Raw genomic sequence first — 19,789 nt, forward strand, 5'->3', positions numbered from 1 at the left:
CTGTAGGGAAAGTTTTTTTTTTTTTTTTTTTTTTTAAAGATTTTATTTATTTGAGAGAGAGAATGAGAGAGAGAGAGCAGGAGAGGGGGGAGGGTCAGAGGGAGAAGCAGACTCCCCGCCGAGCAGGGAGCCCGATGCGGGACTCTATCCCGGGACTCCAGGATCATGACCTGAGCCGAAGGCAGTCGCTTAACCAACTGAGCCACCCAGGCACCCCGGAAAGTTTTTTAAAATATGATATGTTGGGGCACCTGGGTGGCTCAGTTGGTTAAGCGGCTGCCTTCGGCTCGGATCATGATCCTAGGGTCCTGGGATCGAGCCCCGCATCGGGCTCTCTGCTCCTCAGGGATCCTGCTTCGCCCTCTCCCTCTGCCCCTCCTCCAGCTTGTACTCTCGCTCGCTCACTCTCTCTCAAAAAAAAAAAAAAAAATATATATATATATATATATATATGTATATGTCACAGCTTGGCACTGTTGTAAAATACAATAAAAACGAATTACTAGAAAAATAAGTTTAAAAATAGAAATTTTTATTGGATTCAAGAGATGTAGGATTACTCTGTCCAATTGTAATAAAAGCTACTAAACCCTTATTTGCTGTACTTATCCCATCATGAACCAGTAACAAATAGTTTGCTGACCACACTTTGTATAGCATTGTGCTAAGACTATACTTTCAGGGATCATTTCTATAGTTTGTATAGCATTGTGCTGTACATCTTTTCTTGGATTTTTCTTTCTTTTTTTAACATTTTATTTTTTTAAAAGATTTATTTGCTGAGAGAGAAAATGAACGAGCTGCTGCTTGCTATAGCCTACTGCCCTGGGAGGTCTTGATCTTCTTACGTGGCCCCTTCTTGTCTCCTGCCATTTTGCCTGTACTCTTTTCTAAGATGCACAGTGCTGCCTTCTGTCCAGTACTTCTCTGTACAAGCTGTTCTCTTTGCCAAGAATTATCTTTTTTTTCCTCTTTGTTTAGTTAATTCCTACTCTTCCTTTGGACTGAATTTAAACTTACTTCCTTGGAGAAGCAGTCTCTGTTTCTTCCAGATTAGATTCCACATAATAGGCTTTCTCAGCACTCTTAGTCATTCTTACATTGTAGTAATCTTAGCTTACAATTACACAGTTATTCAGTGATTGTTTAATAACTTTCTCATCCTATTAGATTATAAGCTCTGTGAGGCCAAGGACTATCCACTTCTGTTCACTTTGTATCCCTAGTGCCTAATATATTATTTGCCATGTAGTGGGATGTTAATGTGGGATAATAAATGTTTGGATGAACAAATGAAGAGTGGGTGGTTGTTTAAAATTACCTTTACTAATCTGGCACATGAAGTGCTCAATAAATGCATAGTTAATTGATGGGGAGAGTGGATGTTGAGATGTATTTTTAAAGTACAATATTGGAGGAATGAGGACTGGTGAAAGGAATTGTGTGGAGTACAGCTTGAGTAGATTTGAATGCTGTAAGAGAACGCATGGAGATGTTTTAGGAAATAAGGTCAGTGGATGAGAATTAGAAAGTGATCTTCATAGGGAGGAAGTGGAGGTATTTAGAGAACCTGTGATTTGTCAAATCCTGGTGCATGGTGAATGTGCAGGATAGGATGGAAGGAAGAGAAGAAGAAAACCTAGAGTATTGCCAAGGACTGAATACACCTGTGAGGTACTTATCCAGAGGGAAGGGTAATTCATGGGTTTAGGAAGAAAGAAGTGGCAGAAACAACCTTATGAGGTCACAAAAAGGATGCTTTGCTGTTATTGATGAGTATGCTCTGTAAGAGACCTAATGCTCATTGGAAAGTTGAATTTCTTTTCAGCCTCATTATGAAATATGCTTATTCTATAAATGCTCAGTACTGTTAATCTTAGCTCCATGAGATGCTTTGTTTTTCTAGATTTGTTCAGCTGATGACAGGAAGGAAAATACGTATGTTGGGTAGTTATTTTGTAATGGCAAAAATAATTAAATCAGACATGGTTTTGCTTTCATTGACTTTGTTCCTTTTAAATTACAAAATATCTGTGTTTTTTAATGCTATGTTAATCACCATACATACATCATTAGTTTTTGATGTACTGTTCCATGATTCATTGTTTGCATATAACACCCAGTGCTCCATTCAATACATTCCCTCTTTAATACCCATCACCAGGCTAACCTATCCCCCCACGCCTCTCCCCTCTAGAACCCTCAGTTTGTTTCCTGGAGTCCGTAGTCTCTCATGGTTCGTCTGCCCCTCCAATTTCCCCCCCTTCATTTTTCCCTTCCTGCTATCTTCTTTTTTTTTTTTTTTTAAACATATAATGTATTATTTGTTTCAGAGGTACAGATCCGTGATTCAACAGTCTTACACAATTCACAGTGCTCTTTTTTTTATTATTAAGGAACACTAATATTAGAGAAGTATGATTATGGTATATGTGTCTAATAATAAATTTTATAACAAAGTTTGTGACAGGTTAAAATTTCGTGTCTCATGGATTTTGTGCTGAAAAGAAAAATAGTGTGTAGTCATCTACTATGTTCATTGATTTCATGGATATCTATTATGCAACTTCTATATTTGATGCACTACTAGGCATTGGAGATACAGAGATGAATTTGACCCAGTTTGTGCCCAAAGCAGTATATGGTTTAGGAGAAAGACTATAAAACGAATGTATATTATGATGATAAATGCTAGTCTCTGGCAGCATAGGGTGCTGGAAGAAGCAGAGGAAAGACCAAATGTGGACCTTGAGGAGGTGAGGGGGCAGGGTGGACATGTTAGCACATCATTTTCAGAGGTGTTGCCAGCTGGGCTGACTTCTTGTCCCCTTCCTTGGCCAAAAGTTGAAAACAGTAATGGTCATTTTAGTCAGTGTGTTGCTTACCTAAGGAATAAGACCTGTGCTATTATTATCTTACTCATGTATTCTTGGCATTAGAAAAGAAAAATATCTGACTGGTGTCCTGTGGATCAGAAGTGGAAATGTAATTTAACCCTCCAGAGCTAAATGCCAGTACCCCAGCTCAAGTCTTTGAATACCAGTAGTCAACTCAACTAGAATCTGTAGTACAAAAGGTTACTATGCAAGTATGAGAAGCCTATTTCATCTATGTTCAGTTTTTAAAGAAATTAGAGATTATTTTTCTTAAAAGATGAAAACTAATACGTAGCCCATAAGACATCTTTTTTTAGTTAGCACTCGTATTGTCGGTCAGTGGACCCTCAAAAAGATTTGGTGTTAAGTCTTTTTGTTAAAAAAAAAAAAAAGGATTGGAACTGTGGTTTCTTTAGGGTATGGTAAGTGCATTCACGTGGTTATGTGGAGAGAGGATTTTTATTTACTCCAAAAGAAAGCAGGCTTTAACTTCAGCTATAAAATAGTATGAAAATAATTTTCTTTCCCTTTTTGGTAGATGACAAAGTTCCTAAAACATTCCAGAATTCCCTTGTTCAACTTGGACTCAACACTATGAAATCCGCAAATATATGTATAGGTCGACCAGTGTTGCTTACCAGTTTGGATGGAAAACAAGAGGTAAGAGTCTTTTTCATTTCCTTAGTTTAGAAAGATTTGAGGGCGCCTGGGTGGCTCAGTCGTTAAGCATCTGCCTTTGGCTCAGGTCATGATCCCAGGGTCCTGGGATCGAGTCCCGCATCAGGCTCCCTGCTAGGCGGGGAGCCTGCTTCTCCCTCTGCCTCTGCCTCTCTCTCTCTCTCTGTCTCTCTGTCTCTCTGACTCTCATGAATAAATAAATAAAACATTAAAAAAAAGAAAGAAAGATTTGAGATGTTTTTTATTTTAATTTTCAACAAAGCAGTAGTAAATGAAAAACTATATTTTAGAAGATCCTCCCATCTGTATAAACTTTTCCTTCCTTTGATGTCTATGACTATACTGGGAATAGTAGCCCCTAAATGTCATAATGTAGAGAGAGGCCTTTCTTCCGGAGGTAGTGACACACATAGTATCAGCCCTATCCCCCTCAGTCTGTTATATTTTTTTCACAGAAATGCTGTTTGGGAATATGAAAGTTATCTCTTTTGTGTACAAATATTTGATTGCCCTCCCTGTTTTCAGCTGTTTTTTCTTGCTGCTGTTCATCATACTTGAGGCTGGAAGCCCAGAACCTTTCCTGGTTCTGCCCTGCTTCTGGCCTCTGCTTCTGACATTTTTTCTGCTGCTTCATTAGCCGGGGTCCTCTCATCCAGCGGGGTCCACCGAAAATGATTTGAAATCTGTTATGTGCTGAGGGCACACCGCTCATTCTTTTCATTATTCTTAAAAAGAAAAAAAGAGTCCTTTGCTGTGTCTTGTGGAAGACTACAAATGTATGAGCTTAGCCCACTATTTGGAACTGGAAGTCTTTGCTTCTCTCCCTTAACATTTAAGTCTGATGTGATCCAGGTTCTCATGAAGCTCTTGTGCCAGGTCCTTCACTATTTCCTGGATGTAGTTTATGCTCCAGGCTGGATTACCTTACAGTTAGTTTGTCTTTAGTATTTTTTCCTCTTTTCTTCTTACTACATGTTAATGCCTTTGTCTCTTTTCCTAAATTACCTTTCAAATCTTCAAATCATTTTCAGTGTGGGATCATTCCTAATCTTCACAAGAAGATATAATATTTATCTTAAAAGTTTTTTCTCTAACTTCTCAGATTGTAACTCCTTGGGTTAAGGACTGTGTTTTGCAGATCCATATGCTTAGCTGTGCTTAGTTTTCTGCTTTATAAATTAATGATACTCTATGAATATTTATTTTCTCATATTTTAATATCCTGTGTTCTGGGCAGGTCTATACGGCCTGGCCTGTGGCAGGATTTCCTGGAGGTAAGGTTGGCCTGAGTGAAATGGCACAGAAGAATGTGGGCGTGAAGGTTGGTGATGCCATCCAAGTCCAGCCATTGTTGGGTGCTGTGCTACAGGCTGAGGAAATGGACCTGGCACTCAGGTTTGGCTCTTTTCTTTGGTGACAGTCTGGATCAGTGCTGCCCAGTAGAAATAGAACAAGAGTCACAAATGTGAACCACATATGTAATTTTGCATTTTCTGGTAGTCACATTTAAGAAGGAAAATGAAATTGGTGAACTATTTCATTTAATATTTAATTTAATCATTATTAAATATTATTTAATATTTAACTTATATAATATTATATTAATATTAATATTAATTTATAAAATTTTAACTTATAATAACTATAAAAAACTATTAATAAGATACTTTTCAAACTAAGTCTTGAAAATCCAGTGTGTATGTTATACTTGTAGTGCATCTCAGTTTGGACTAGCCACATTTAAGCTCTTGATAGCCACACGTGGCGAGTGGCTAGTGGTCTACTGTATTAGACAGCACAAGCTAGATGAGTCCACCTAAGGTATGAACTAGAGACTCTCTAATGTCCTGTGGTTAGAGTATGCCCTGATATTTTAGGTGAGAGGGATTAGTATTGGTGTATATTTAACAATAGTTTTTATCTTGTTTTACAGTGTAATCAGGGCTGTTGTAAAGGAGGGAGTACTGTGAATAGGCAAGAAACAAGTTTTAATCAAGACTGTTACAGGGGTGTCGGCTGGCTCAGTTGGTTAAGTGTCCACCTCTTGGTTTCAGCTCAGGTTGTGATCTCATGGGTCATGAGATTGAGCCCCTCACCCTCCCACGGGCTCTGCCGCTCAGTGGGGAGTCCACTTGAAGATTCTCTCCTGCCCCTCCCCTGACTCATGCATGTGCTTACGCTCTCTTTCTCTCTCTCAAATAAATAACTTTAAAAAAAAAAGGACTTCAAGCAAAGTACCCAATTATATATTTTAACTCGTTGATTATTCAGTCTATAAAACAGTTATTTCTATCAGACTTTGAAATAGTCCCTTACCAAAGACTAATTGAATGAACTTATCAATACAGTTAACGTTTATCACTGATTCTCTTGGATACTCTGTATCTAATAGGATTGTAACTCAGTTTGCGTATGCAAGTCTTACCAAAATTTGTTTACAAAAAGCATCTTTTGATACTTTAATACTAGCTTACTAACAGTTTTGGGGGTGTGTTTATATGCAAGAATCACAAAACATTTAACAATCATTAACTTGATTTTATTTATTTATTTTTTAAAATATTTTATTTATTTGAGAGAGAGTGCGTGCCAGTGCGTGCGCCGAAGCAGGGGGGAGGGGCAAAGGCAGAGGGAGAAGCAGGCTTCCCGCCGAGCAGGGAGCCGAATTCGGGGCTGGATCCCAGGACCCTGGGATCATGACCTGAGCCGAAGGCAGACGTTTAACGACTGAGCCACTCAGGTGCCCCTCATTAGCTTGATTTTATTATGTTTTTGTCTCTGTTGCTACTTCTGTAGATTACAGGCTTGAGCTTCATCATATTTTTTTTTTTTTTATAAACCAGGAAACTTTTTTCAGAGGAATTAATAACATTTTAACTAACAATATAATAAAAGGAAGAGAAAAGAGAACTCAGCATGTGTTGTGCACCAGTACACACATGCACATACACTTTTCCCCTCTTCTCTCATTTAATCCTCCTGCAAGGTGCCCATATTGTCCCTTTCTTAAAGATGAGGAAATGGGCTCGGTGAGTTAGGTAGTAGTTCTACTCAGATTAAACAGTATTAATCGTTAGACTGTTCTGAGACAGTGCTACAGGTTGCAGTCATCAGTTGACCAGATTTTTTGATGATCTAACTAGTGTGACCTCTTGAGGGAACAGCAGTCTTAGGTGATAATGATTGTCTACTATAGAGGAACTGTATGTTTTAAATGGAGCTTGGTTTTTAAAATTTTACTAAAAAAAAACTTGTGTTTTGAATGTGGCAGCAGAGCTTAGATAAGAAACTTAATTTCCAATCAGAAAAATCAGTAATTTTATCCTGATTAAATCCTTCGGTTGCTTCTGAGTTTTATTAGTAAGGTTAGGGCTCCTTCTAGTGGAAGTGATTTTATCTGCACCCATTCTTTTTTTAAAAGCAAAACTCAGTATTTTTACTCTTCTTACACATATTTTTAAGTATCTTCTATTCAGAGTTTAATAAATAGGAATGATTTAAGTAAGTATAACTGGTTTCACAGTTCTGTAGACAGAAGTGAATTCAAGCATTTAAGGAGCTACAACTTCCTACATAGTCTATATATACCTTTGATTTGAAATTTCCTTCTTGTCTATTTTTCTCTCTCTCCTTTATATGAATATGCCGTCAGTTTTCATTATTAGCGGCAAGTATGTGCTATAAAGTTGCTGTGAACACTATATTAGCAAATACCGAACCATTGCTGCTACGTTTATATTAAATGTATATTTAACATATATTATTTACAATATATACTAATATTAATATATTTAGTGCGTATTTAATATACAAATATGTATATCTTATATACATTATAATCTTAAAGCAACTAATTCTGATAGATTTTGTCTTCTTTATTTTATAAAAGAGAAGCAGTAGTTCATAAGTGTTATGTGACTTGCCTGAGGCCACCTCACTAAGAGATGTCAGAGTTGGGATTCAAATCTCCAGCTGGCACAAGACCTGGGACTTTTTGCTGTACACTGCACTGCCTCCCACTGTCTCCACTCTCCATCCTTTTGTTACCTCTGAGAGAATTGAAACAAGAGTACTTACTCAGCCTCAACTAGGAAAGCGTTTAGCAACTTGAATTTTTTTGCCTGTTCTATGCATGTCTATGACGAGGAAAGCTCTGCTAGTATTGATTTTAGGGTTACAAATAAATTTTAGCAAGTAGGTGAATCTGCAAATAATGAAGTTGACTCTATTGGTTTTGTTTTTTGCTGATACGGTATTTGGAGAACAAGGCTTATATTTGGACCAGATGGGTCTGCTAATATACCTCTTCCTGAGCTAAACTATTGCTTCTCCACTGATCTCTGGCAGAGCTCTCAACTGTGGGCCTCCTCTGCTGGTATAGGCTACTTGCATGTGGGGAAGAAGGAAAAATGCACATATTCTGAGAACTCTCCAAGGACGTGTCTCTTTACAAGTGTAATGATTTTCAGATATATCTACTTCCTGTACTCAAGCAACCTTCTAGGAAGACAGTCATTAGTAGAAGAAGGGGTTCTCATTTTTCCTTTTCTGGAGAAAGGTCCTTTCTCCAGAATTAAATTCCATTACACTATTACTCTCCTTTTTTCTTATTTCTACTTTTTCAGGTACTATCCTATAAAGGACTTAATTTTCCTGAAAGTTAATCTATAAATTATAGAAAGGGAATGAAGTAAGCTATTAATAAAAGCCTTTCTCCAAGCTAGGCAGTTTCAGAAATGGAATGATTAATTCAGGCCAGTGTTTTTCAAATGTTTTTGGCTATGACACACAATAAAAAATACATTTCATTGTGATTCAGTGTATGCATACATCCACAGTTACAGGGCACATATGCACTGACATGTGTATAGCTGTAAACATGAGTATATAGAGGTGTGTGTGTGTAAGATGTGTATGTATAAGAAAGTAATGCTTTTCCAAGAAGTATTTTCCCTTTCTATGTGTGATATACTTTGACATTTTGTATTCTATCAAAAAAAAAAATGCTGGATGGGATTGACTGAAATGATTTCATGATCCACTAATGTATAGTACTCAATATTTTGAAGAACATTAATTTAAGTCATTAGGACACCAAATTGCAAATGATATTTTCATGGCTATTAGAAGTATCTGAGAAGCACAAATCATTCCCAAATTGTATAAACCATTTCCAGTTTGTAAATTATTCTTTTGACTAGGTCTGTATTACAGCCATGTACATGTAATTTTATATTACATTTAGTTTCTGGTGTACTTAATGCTGATTTCTATTTCCCCCACCCTTTACAGTGACAAAAATGTGGATATTAATAAAGAACAACTGACTGGTTGTCTTCTGAGAAAATTAGGTGAGGCATATATTTTAAATAGTTTTTTAAATTGTAAGAAGCAAGGTAGCAGTAAATAAAGTAATGTGTCTTTGAGGTCTTGTATAGATCATAATTTTCTTCAACATAATATGGAGAGTGGTCTTCTCAATGAATTAATGTTCTTTTGGGATAGGAATTTTTTTTCTCCCTAATTAATTGGCAGTTGAGCATTGGAGAGAATATATGACTTATCTGTGGACAAAGTCAGTGGGAGAACTGAGACTTTTAACCCTTGAGCTCTTCTCCAGTGAGAAATGTTACCTTGGAGTACTAGTTAGGTGTGCCATTTTAGGTTCGTTTATTATTGGATGTGGAATGTCAAGTTATTTGTTGATACAGTTGATAGAATCCTAGATGTATTGAGTGTGGAGAATTGTAAAGAATTATCTTGTCCTTCTATCTCCAGATAGTGCTCTATCAAATGGGAATTGTTTATGGCAATTATTTTATTAATACTCTTATCTTTGATTTAATCTTCAGTCAGATGGTTCTGTTAATAGATGGAATAAATTGCTGTTTAAACATGAAATGGGTGAAAAGTTATGCTAACACATATATTTAAAAATTATTTTCTAGATGGCAAGATTGTTTTACCAGGCAACTTTCTGTATTGTACATTCTACGGACGACCATGCAAATTGCAAGTGTTGGAAGTGAAAGGGACAGATGGCAAGATATTGAGAAGGCCTCAGAATGACTCTGACATTGATGCCAAGGGAATGGCCTATGAACAGTCCAGCAGAGAAACCAGTACCCTGGATGTATCCCTACAACTAAGCCAGTTAGATCTGGAAGAGCCTCGGGACCCAACATCAAGCAGTACTCCTTGCAAACCAGTAGATGACAGAATGATAAATAAAGCTAGTGACATTTTGTCGGATGTTACACAGAGTCCTGGGGACAGCAGCGGACTTGGACTAGGGGAAGTCACAGGACTTAAATGTAGTTTTGAGTCAGCCAGAGGAAGAAATGAGCAACTTGTCAATGAAGAGAGATTGCTAAAGTCAGCATGTGTGGGAACAAAGTGCAACACTGATATTTTTTATTTTATTTCTTCAACAACAAGAGTCAATTTTACAAACATTTGTACAAATTCAAAAGAGCAAGACAACCAATTCAAAGTAACGTATGACATGATAGGAGGCTTAAGTAGTCAGCTGAAAGCAATTAGAGAGATTATTGAATTGCCTCTCAAACAGCCTGAACTTTTCAAGAGTTATGGTATGATTTCTTCACTGTATTGCACCAAAAGTATTAAACTCAAATTAAAAAACAGTTGGCTCATTCCACTTATATAATAATTGCTCATCCTCTTTTCTTGTTTTTCTTTCCTGAGTGGTAGGTATGGTAGGAGGTGTGAGTTGGTTTGGGAGATGCCAGTTAAGTGAGTCTTTTTCCATGCTTGATCTTTTTAGGTTGTAATGTGAGGTAGTTGCAGCCTTCCACAGTTGTTTGTATTGGAACTAGAATTAGTATCTTGTCATTCTAGATCAGCTGTAATGACCAAAGAAGTAAACCAAACATTCGAATATGTTAGATAAAACTTCTTTGTTAGGAAATATAATTGTGTGCAGTCTCTTTGCATTGAAGCAAGTGGTTAAGGGAGTGATTGGCTCCTAGGAAACTCAGGGCTTCCTCTGTGTGGTAACTGCCCAGATCCTCTGTATTTGGTGCCTACCATCTCTTTCTCTGCCATTTCATTTTTCACGAATCTTTATATATATAAAGATTATATATATAAAATATATGAACCCTTTGACATTTTGCTAGTAATGCTTATATAGTCTAAGATGGCTAGTTGGATGAAAATTAGGATTTATGGCTTGCTCTGGGTGCCCTTGTTCTTGTCTGAGCTTTGTGTTCTGATCACTGAGCTGTGCTGTGTGGGATGGGGCATGGCAATTGTGTGGCTGGTGTCCAGCCAGTTTTTTACCAGTGTGCCTGGCCTGTCTATAGAGAGAGAGAAAGTCATTGCTGGAGATCAGTGTTTGGGCCAGTTAGTACATTATGGGGGGAGGGGGCAGGGGCAGAAGGTCTGACTCTTACTTTAGTTTTGTGATACAAGGTAAATTTATATTTTATAACTCATGTTTGCAGTCATATGACAACACAAGAAACCTAATAATGCTGAATCCATTTTTCTCTTCTTTTTCTTCGAGGAATTCCCCCACCTAGAGGAGTGTTACTCTATGGACCTCCAGGTACTGGAAAGACAATGATTGCCAGGGCGGTTGCTAATGAAGTTGGAGCCTATGTTTCTGTAATTAATGGTCCTGATATTATAAGCAAGTAGGTGCATAATTTAATAGAATAAACAGTGTTATTAAATACTTGTTAAAAGCGATTTTTAAAAATGACTGCATAGCATTCTGTCTGGATATTTCATCTGTTGAAATACTTCAAATTTGCTTTTAATTGTGTATACAAATTAAGTTTGGAAAATAATTTTTGAAAGTAATTTTAAGTATTCTGGAAGTATTTGAAAAATTAGATGAGCTTTTATAGACAAAACTTTAAAAACACTTAAGAGTTGATCCTTAAATGTATTTTATTTGTTACAGATTCTATGGGGAGACAGAAGCAAGGTTACGGCAGATATTTGCTGAAGCCACTCTACGGTATTTACATTTAGATGTTTGTAATTAGTAGTCAAGGCTATGTTAATCAAAGTAGAGTTACTAACACTTTATATGAAACATGAAAGAAAACCTCAAAAATAATACTGATAGCACTAGAAATGATTGTAAATCTAATGAAGTTGTATTTAATCTGTTTTTATCTAATATTGTTTTGGAAGTTTGATCAATGAGTTATTGAATTACACAAAGTAGGAGAACTAAGACAGTGTTGTATAAGTCATATGATTTTACTTGAGCATATAATTTATGATTTTCTTTCTTTAGAGTACCTATAGTACTTAGGCATATCCAGTTTGTATTATAGTAGCCCTTTATGCTTAAAACTTTTATTATGGTTTGCTTCAAAGGGACAAATCTTTTGCTCTTTAAAAACAATTTTTATTGATTATTCCTCAGTTTAGACTACCATATTACATTGCAGTGAGTATAAGAGTGTGGCCTATAACTTGGTCTAATACATTCATAATAAGGCTGTGTCCCTACCATTGTTTTGGTATTTAACCGATCATAATTCAGCTCTCATCAAAAGAACTTTCATTTTTTTTAAAGATTTTATTTATTTATTTGAGATAGAGCGAGAGCGAGAGAGAGCGAGAGAACACGAGTGTAGGGGAAGGGGGAGGGGCAGAGGGAGAAGCAGGCTGTCCACTGAGCAGGGACCCCGACATGGGGATCGATCTCAAGACTCTGGGCTCATGACCTGAGCTGAAGGCAGATGCTCAACTGACCAAGCCACCCAGGCACCCCCAAAGAACTTTCATTTTTAAAGTTTTTTTTTCCAGAGATAGCGGATGAAATAAGGTAGTCCCTTATAAAGTTGGTAGTTCCAATACTGAAAATTTGAGAACCAGTGGTATACTGTATTGTGTAGTGTGTTTTCATTTTGTTTTGTTCCTGGCAGTTGAAGCTTTCTATTGCGAGAGAATTCACATCTTTTTATGGGAGAACTGATCACCTTGAAAGATTTTTTTAATAGGCCAAAAAAAAAAAAGAGAGAGAGCACATTTGGAAATTCTGTACCTTGGACTTTACACCTGCTCCAGGGGACATCTCTGGCCTCAGATTCTGAATTGATGCAATCATAACAATTTACTGGGTATTAGCGGGCAAGGTCTGTTTGGGCATAGACTCATCTCATGAGCAGTAGACTATTCTTTTTTTTTTTTTTTAAAGATTTTATTTATTTATTTGAGAGCGAGAGAGAGAGCACATGAGAGGGGGGGAGGGTCAGAGGGAGAAGCAGACTCCCCGCCGAGCAGGGAGCCCGATGCGGGACTCGATCCCGGGACTCCAGGATCATGACCTGAGCCGAAGGCAGTCGCTTAACCAACTGAGCCACCCAGGCGCCCTAGACTATTCTTAATAGTCTGCTTTTTATTGAATTCAGATTTGCTAGAATGTGATGAATTAATAATTTGGGTTAGAATTAATGTAAGGTTTTTCAGTTTAACATCCTGTTATCTTTGTCTTTAATATTATTAACTGAGTCCTAAATTTGATACATTGCATTTCTTTTTTTAATTAAGTTTTTATTTTAATTCCAGTATAGTTTACACTGTTGTATTAGTTTCAGATGTACAACATAATGATTCAACAATTCCATATATCAGCCTGTGCTCCTCGTGACAATTGCCCTCCTTAATCCCCATCACCTATTTCACCCTTCCCTCTGGTAACCATCAGTTTTTTCTCTATAGTTAAGAGTCTGTCTTTTGGTTTCTCTCTCTTTTTTCCCCTTTGCTCATTTGTTTTCTTTCTTTCTTTCTTTTTTTTAAGATTTTATTTATTTGTTTGACAGAGAGAGACACAGTGAGAGAGGGAACACAAGCAGGGGAGTGGGAGAGAGAAGCAGGCTTCCCGCCGAGCAGAGAGCCTGAAGTGGGGCTCGATCCCAGGACCCTGGGATCATGACCTGAGCCAAAGGCAGACGTTTAAGACTGAGCCACCCAGGCGCCCCTCATTTGTTTTATTTCTTAAATTCAACAGATAATCATATGATTTTTGTCTTTTACTTATTTCACTTAGCATTATACTTTCTGGGTCCATCCATGTTATTGCAAATGGCAAGATTTCATTCTTTTATATGGCTGAATAATATTCCATTGTGTAGATATACCACATCTTCTTTATTCATTTATCAGTTGATGGACACCTGGGCTGCTTTCATAATTTGGCTATTGTAAATAACATTGCTGTAAACCTAGGGGTGCATGTATCCCTTTGAATTAGTGTTTTTGTATTTTTTGGGTAAATACCCAGTAGTGCAATTGCTGGGTCGTAAAGTAGTTATATTTTTAACTTTTTGAGGAACCTCCTCAGTGGCTGCACCAGTTTGCATTCCCACCAGCAGTGCATGAGGGTTCCTTTTCCTCCACATCCTCACCTACACTTATTTCTTGTGTCGTTGCTTTCAGCCATTCTGACAGCTGTGAGGTGATATCTCATTGTAGTTTTGATTTGCATTTTCCTGATAAGTGATGTTGAGCATCTTTGCATGTGTCTGTTAGTCATCTTTATATCTTCTTTGGAGAAATGTCTGTTTGTGTTTCTGTCCATTTTCAGTTGGATTATTTGTTTTTTGGGTGTTGAGGTGTATCAGTTCTTTATACATTTTGGATAGTAACTCTTTACCGGATATGTCATTTGCAAATATCTTCTTCCATCTAGTTTTGTTGATTGTTTGCTTTGCTGTGCAGGAGCTTTTTATTTGATGTAGACCCAATAGTTTATTTTTGCTTTTATTTCCCTTGCCTCAGGAGATATACCTAAAGAAATGTTTCTATGGCTGATATCAGAGAAATTACTGCCTGTGCTCTCTTCTAGGATTTTTATAGTTTCAGGTCTCACATTTAGGTTTTTAATCCATTTTGAATTTTTGTATATGGTTCAGTTTCATTCTTTTGCATGTGCATTTCAATTAAAAACTTAAAAGTATTCAGTTTTAATCGAAATACAATAAATCAGGGGTGCCTGGGTGGCTCAGTTGGTTAAGCAGCTGCTTTCAGCTCAGGTCATGATCCCAGGGTCCTGGGATCGAGCCCCACGTCGGGCTCCCTGCTCAGCGGGGAGCCTGCTTCTCCTTCTCCCTCTGCCTGCCTCTCTGCCTACTTGTGCTCTCTCTATCTCTTTGTCAAATAAATAAATAAAATATTTAAAAAAAAAAGAAATACAATAAATCAAATTTAAAAATCAGGTGTATATTAGAGAATTCATTTTACTTGTTTGTTTTTAGGCACCCATCAATTATTTTTATTGATGAGCTGGATGCACTTTGTCCTAAGAGAGAAGGGGCTCAGAATGAAGTGGAAAAGAGAGTGGTAGCGTCACTCTTAACACTGATGGATGGTATTGGTTCAGTAAGTATAGCACCAGTATCGATTCTGTGTAGGAGAGGGTTGACTCCTAATAATATGTATGTAGTAGCAAAAAGTATCAAATATGTCTGAGTTTTGGGGTATTCTAGGATAGGGAAAAATATTAAAAACTAAAGGAAAGACCCATAAAATAATTTTCTTCAGCAGATATCTTAGTAACTTCTAGGAGGGTATACTGCCATGTTTTTCTAGCATATAAAATAATATACAATGATGGATTTCTTTTGTAGTAAATGGTATTAACTTAAAAGCCTGAAGCATAAATCAGTAAGGTTCAGATCAATAAGAAATTTCTAAGTCTTATTTGCTCATGTAAAAATTGATTCTTTTGGGGCTTTAAGTTTAACAAGTGAAAGGAAAGTAAGAATAATGGAAAATATGTACAACATTTAAAAATAATTACCCATGTTACCAGTTTCTCTGATAGGGCATACACTCGCATATTAATAAAAACTACATGTTGATTATGAAAGGAAGATTCATAGGAGTGTGACAAGAATGAAGAAAAAATCTCTTAGACCCCTGACAGCCATTTACCAGATACATTTCTTATGCAGGATTGTAAATAATTCATTTTTTTAGAGTTATAATATGTTAGAACCAAAGGAAATTTTAGAAATCATGTAGTCCCATACCCTCCTTTCTTTGCACATTAAAAAACTGGATAGTTGGAACTTTCTGGTTTTTACTACCTATTGGTAGAAACTAAACATGTGAAAATAATGTGAAGGTTGGGTTTTAAGTCTCCATTGTTTGCTAACGTGTTACAGTTTTTTAAAAAAAACTTATTTTAGAGAAAGAGCATGAGCGCTTGTGAGCGCATGTGTGCAGGTGGGGGGGAGGGGCTGAGGGAGAGAGAATGTTAAGCAGACTTCCCACTGAGCACGGAGCCCAGCATGAGGCTCAGTTCCACAACCCATGAGATCATGACCCGAGGCGAAATCAAGAGTCAGACACTCAACTGACTGAGCCACCCAGGAGCCCCATGTGTTACAATTTTAAGAGTAACAGAAGACTTGATACCTGAGGGGAGGCTGGATGACCACCTGGTTCTTAGTCTTGGTGCAGTAACTTGGTGTGATTATGTCCCAGGTTTGGTTCTCAGCCTTTAAAATTGGAGAATTCAATGATGCTAGTATGTTGGGGGTGGCAGGGCTCTGAGGACTGCACCACAGTAACAATACTCACAAGAGACATACATTAAACTGGGATGCCAGTTTGTCTATTTACAGTAAGTAGAATCATTAAGCTGACCAAGTATCTTTGTTTATGGATGACTCTTTCCACCTTGAAGGCTAATATGAATGGAGAGCTGTATTACAATTAGAAGAGTTCTGGTGAGTATGAAATCAGATGGAAGGCTTTGTTTTAGAGGATTTTAATTACTACATCATTGCTGCCTCTTTCTCTGCTGCTGGGATAGGGCTGCTGCGGACTTGTGTTTTTGCCCACGGGCAGGACTGGAAGCCTGTGACATGGATGTTTTAGTATGAAAATGCTTAAGGGCCTGTATTTGTCTTCTAAATTCATAATTCATAGATTTATTGTAATCCATGCATTTTCTGTTGGCACAGCCAGTATAAGTGAATAGGTTTGAGTTTCCTTACTTTGAATCACGTGTCAGTTAAGCTTGTCTCTGTGAGATTATACATGGGTCATCAGAATAAAATCTTGGATAACTTTCACAGATGGCTGATCATTATCTTAGTTCTTTATAATTTGTTGTTCCAAATTTCATTCCTATGTGAAAAATTCATATGTATTCAAGGGTGGCTGATACTCAGGTGTTGGTTATATCATCTGTATTTCTTGGAATTTAAACATTTATCAGAATAAAAAAGTACAGTCCATATATGAATAAGATTTCTTAGACAACTGTATAATAGAGCCTTGTTCTATTTGAATAATATGCAGGTCATAGTCTTTGCTTTAAAATAGGGGAAAAGGACAACTTAAACAAATTAGAACAATTATATGGTAGGATGTTATATGTTCCTATTTATGAAATGGTGAAGTTTAGATGCCAAAAGTGGGAAAGAAATCACTTAGTGTAGTTGGAAAGGTGTGTAGTGGAAAACTTTCTCAGTGAGGGAGTATTTAGGCTGAACTTAGGCAAATGTGGGGTGAGTAATTAAAGTGTAAATGATAAGACAGCAGCCTGGACACTTAGATCTTGTTTATATAGCCAGTGCATACATATATACATATATACACACACACACACACACACATACATATATATATTAGAAGAATGTGTAATTGGGCGCCTGGGTGACTCAGTTGGTTAAGCGACTGCCTTCGGCTCAGGTCATGATCCTGGAGTCCCGGGATCGAGTCCCGCATCGGGCTCCCTGCTCGGCAGGGATCCCTCTGACCCTCCCCCCTCTCATGTGCTCTCTCTCATTCTCTCTCTCTCAAATAAATAAATAAAATCTTAAAAAAAAAAAAAAAGAAGAAGAAGAATGTGTAATTTATTCTCATTTTATTTTGAAAGGAAGGAAGTGAAGGACAGGTGTTGGTCCTTGGGGCCACAAATCGCCCTCATGCCTTAGATGCTGCACTTCGAAGACCTGGACGATTTGATAAAGAGATTGAGATTGGAGTTCCTAATGCTGCAGATCGGCTAGATATTCTCCAGAAACTGCTTCAAAGGGTACCCCATTTGCTCACTGAAGTTGAACTGTTACAGCTGGCAAATAGTGCTCATGGATACGTTGGAGCAGACTTGAAAGCCTTGTGTAATGAAGCAGGTGAGAGTGCTTTGCTACTGTGAATCTGTATTGATGGGCTTCATAAATCTGGTTTATTTACATACTTACAATTTATATCTTATTTCTTAATGGAAATAGCTAATTTTTTTCTAATCATAAAATATATATTTATTGAAAACTAGATAATTCAGAAAACTATAAAAAAGAAATAAAAATCACTCGTACCTCCTGAAGGTAACCACTATGGCAGCATATATCCTTTCCCACTTTTCCTAAGTACACACAGACACACACATACACATGTATCATCAGATGAATTAATGGCAGTATTGATGATAACTATTTATTGATATTGTGCTATGGAAATTAGGGAGAAGTGCCTACAGGAGAATCAAAATTTTCCTTAAGGAGCAGCTTTGTATTTTTTGAAGTGCTGAAAAAGTACTTAGCAAAATCTAAGAATTCTATGCCTCAGAGTATGTGATGGTGATGTTTAAGTCTGAAAATATATAAGGACTGTTATTAATCAGTTGACTCTTTGACTTTAAGAACTTCACCACGGCATAAACTGTCTTTGCTTTGGAAGCCCTTAAGACCTTTTAACATTTGTGTAATTTTTCAGAGTAATTTTAACCATAAAAAATGTATTCAAATCAGGGCAGTTTTTATAAGCTATTGAAATATTTCATCAGGCAAATAAGAATTTACTGAAAAAATATCTGATTGTTGTTTTTGTTTTTATTTGTTTGTTTTTTGGTCCTAAGAGGATGTGTTTATTTTCTGGTAACCTCTAAAGGCTGTTCTAGTTTGTGACCTATCCAACATTTTCAAAAGGTGTGTTAAAGAAAGTTTAGCCCTTTTAGGTAATGGAAGAAATTGAGTTTTTTTAGTTACTTTAGAGCTTTAGTATAGAAATATGGTAATTTCTTCCAAATTATTGATTCATAGTTAATATAGTAGGCTTTAAAGACCCTTCCTTTAAGTCCTTTCATCTTTCTAATCTGGCTCGATATGTGCAGAGAAGAGACTATAGAACAAAAGCAGGTTGGAAAAGAAAATTTGGGAGGGATATTTAGGGGTCTTTAAATATCTTCCTCTTGGTGGAGAAAATCAGTTTTGTTTTATTCTTTTTGAGCACTATCACAATTTCCATGTTAGAGGACTCACAGTTGGGGGGAACTATAGGTTATGTAGATTACAAGGCAAACGTAAACATTCTTTTGGTGCATTTTGGTCTAGGACAGGTCCCTTTCTAACTAGTTTCTTGTGCTTCACAAGAAATGGTGGATTTAGTCATGGAAATGAATTTCTTAGCAATCAAGAAGCAGAATTATCAGTGGATAACTTTGCTTCCTTCATTCCATTAGGTGAAAATGAAGAGTGTGGATTACTGTGTAGGTATTGCTTTTGACTTGCCCATCTAGGCAAGGATTCATTCTTTAGTACCCTTTATCAAACATTTTTTTTACTTTCTCATATATTTCATGCACTCTAGAAGGCTCTGGGATTCTTGCTGTCTAGAAACACACAGTCTGAAGAAGGAAAGAGATTTGTGAATAACTACTTACACAGTGAAATATGTACTCATAAAACTATGGAGAATGTAGTGACTTTCCCTTTGGGGAAAGGAAATGCTGTGGTTATTTAGAGAAAAATCATATCTAAGAAGAAGCTTAAAAAAAAAGTTCTATAGGCAGAATGAGGGGTGGTGAGAAGGTGGGAAAGGGTAAACATTTTTTTGACTGATCCTCACATCAACCCTGTGATATAAGTATCATGCTCAGGAGAGGTCTCATAGCTGGTATGTGGCAGAGCTAGGATTTAAACTTAAGGTCATTTTATTCCAAATCTATGCTCTGCATCAAAATTAAATCATAAAACACCATTTTTGTCAAAGTGGTGTAAGGCTTTTTTGATTTAATTTTTTATTTCAAAGGTAAGTATAGTCCATAAATTTTGTCCTAAGATGTTGAGGGGAAATGTGATAATGTAATTTACATGCTAGATGTAAATAAGATCATCTACTTTCATGGGCACTATAGTACCCCCAAGAACTTTAGGAGGATGACAAGAAGATTTGAAAGATTTTACCCTTTACTATGTTACATTAATTGAAAAAGTTGTGAAAGGATCAGAAGT

The 19,789-nt window shown here is 36.8% G+C and overlaps 1 protein-coding gene across 4 annotated transcripts in view; it reads left to right on the forward strand.

Annotated features, from left to right (window-relative positions):
- AFG2A (AFG2 AAA ATPase homolog A) overlaps positions 1 to 19,789 on the forward strand; it is a 343,557-nt gene that overhangs the window by 2,135 nt on the left and 321,633 nt on the right. For all 4 annotated transcript variants that reach the window (XM_054508768.2, XM_045880489.3, XM_045880488.3 and 1 more), the window contains exons 2-9: positions 3,415 to 3,536; positions 4,792 to 4,949; positions 8,847 to 8,905; positions 9,503 to 10,147; positions 11,086 to 11,215; positions 11,488 to 11,544; positions 14,798 to 14,921; positions 17,434 to 17,689. In XM_054508768.2, coding sequence (XP_054364743.1) covers positions 3,415 to 3,536; positions 4,792 to 4,949; positions 8,847 to 8,905; positions 9,503 to 10,147; positions 11,086 to 11,215; positions 11,488 to 11,544; positions 14,798 to 14,921; positions 17,434 to 17,689 — 1,551 coding nt within the window. The remainder of the gene's footprint in view (positions 1 to 3,414; positions 3,537 to 4,791; positions 4,950 to 8,846; positions 8,906 to 9,502; positions 10,148 to 11,085; positions 11,216 to 11,487; positions 11,545 to 14,797; positions 14,922 to 17,433; positions 17,690 to 19,789) is intronic.

Source organism: Mirounga angustirostris, unplaced genomic scaffold (genome assembly GCF_029215605.1).
Source record: "Mirounga angustirostris isolate CCGP_5_RB_7025 unplaced genomic scaffold, mMirAng1.0.hap1 SCAF_2, whole genome shotgun sequence".
In the NCBI taxonomy this organism is placed as follows: Eukaryota; Metazoa; Chordata; class Mammalia; order Carnivora; family Phocidae; genus Mirounga; species Mirounga angustirostris.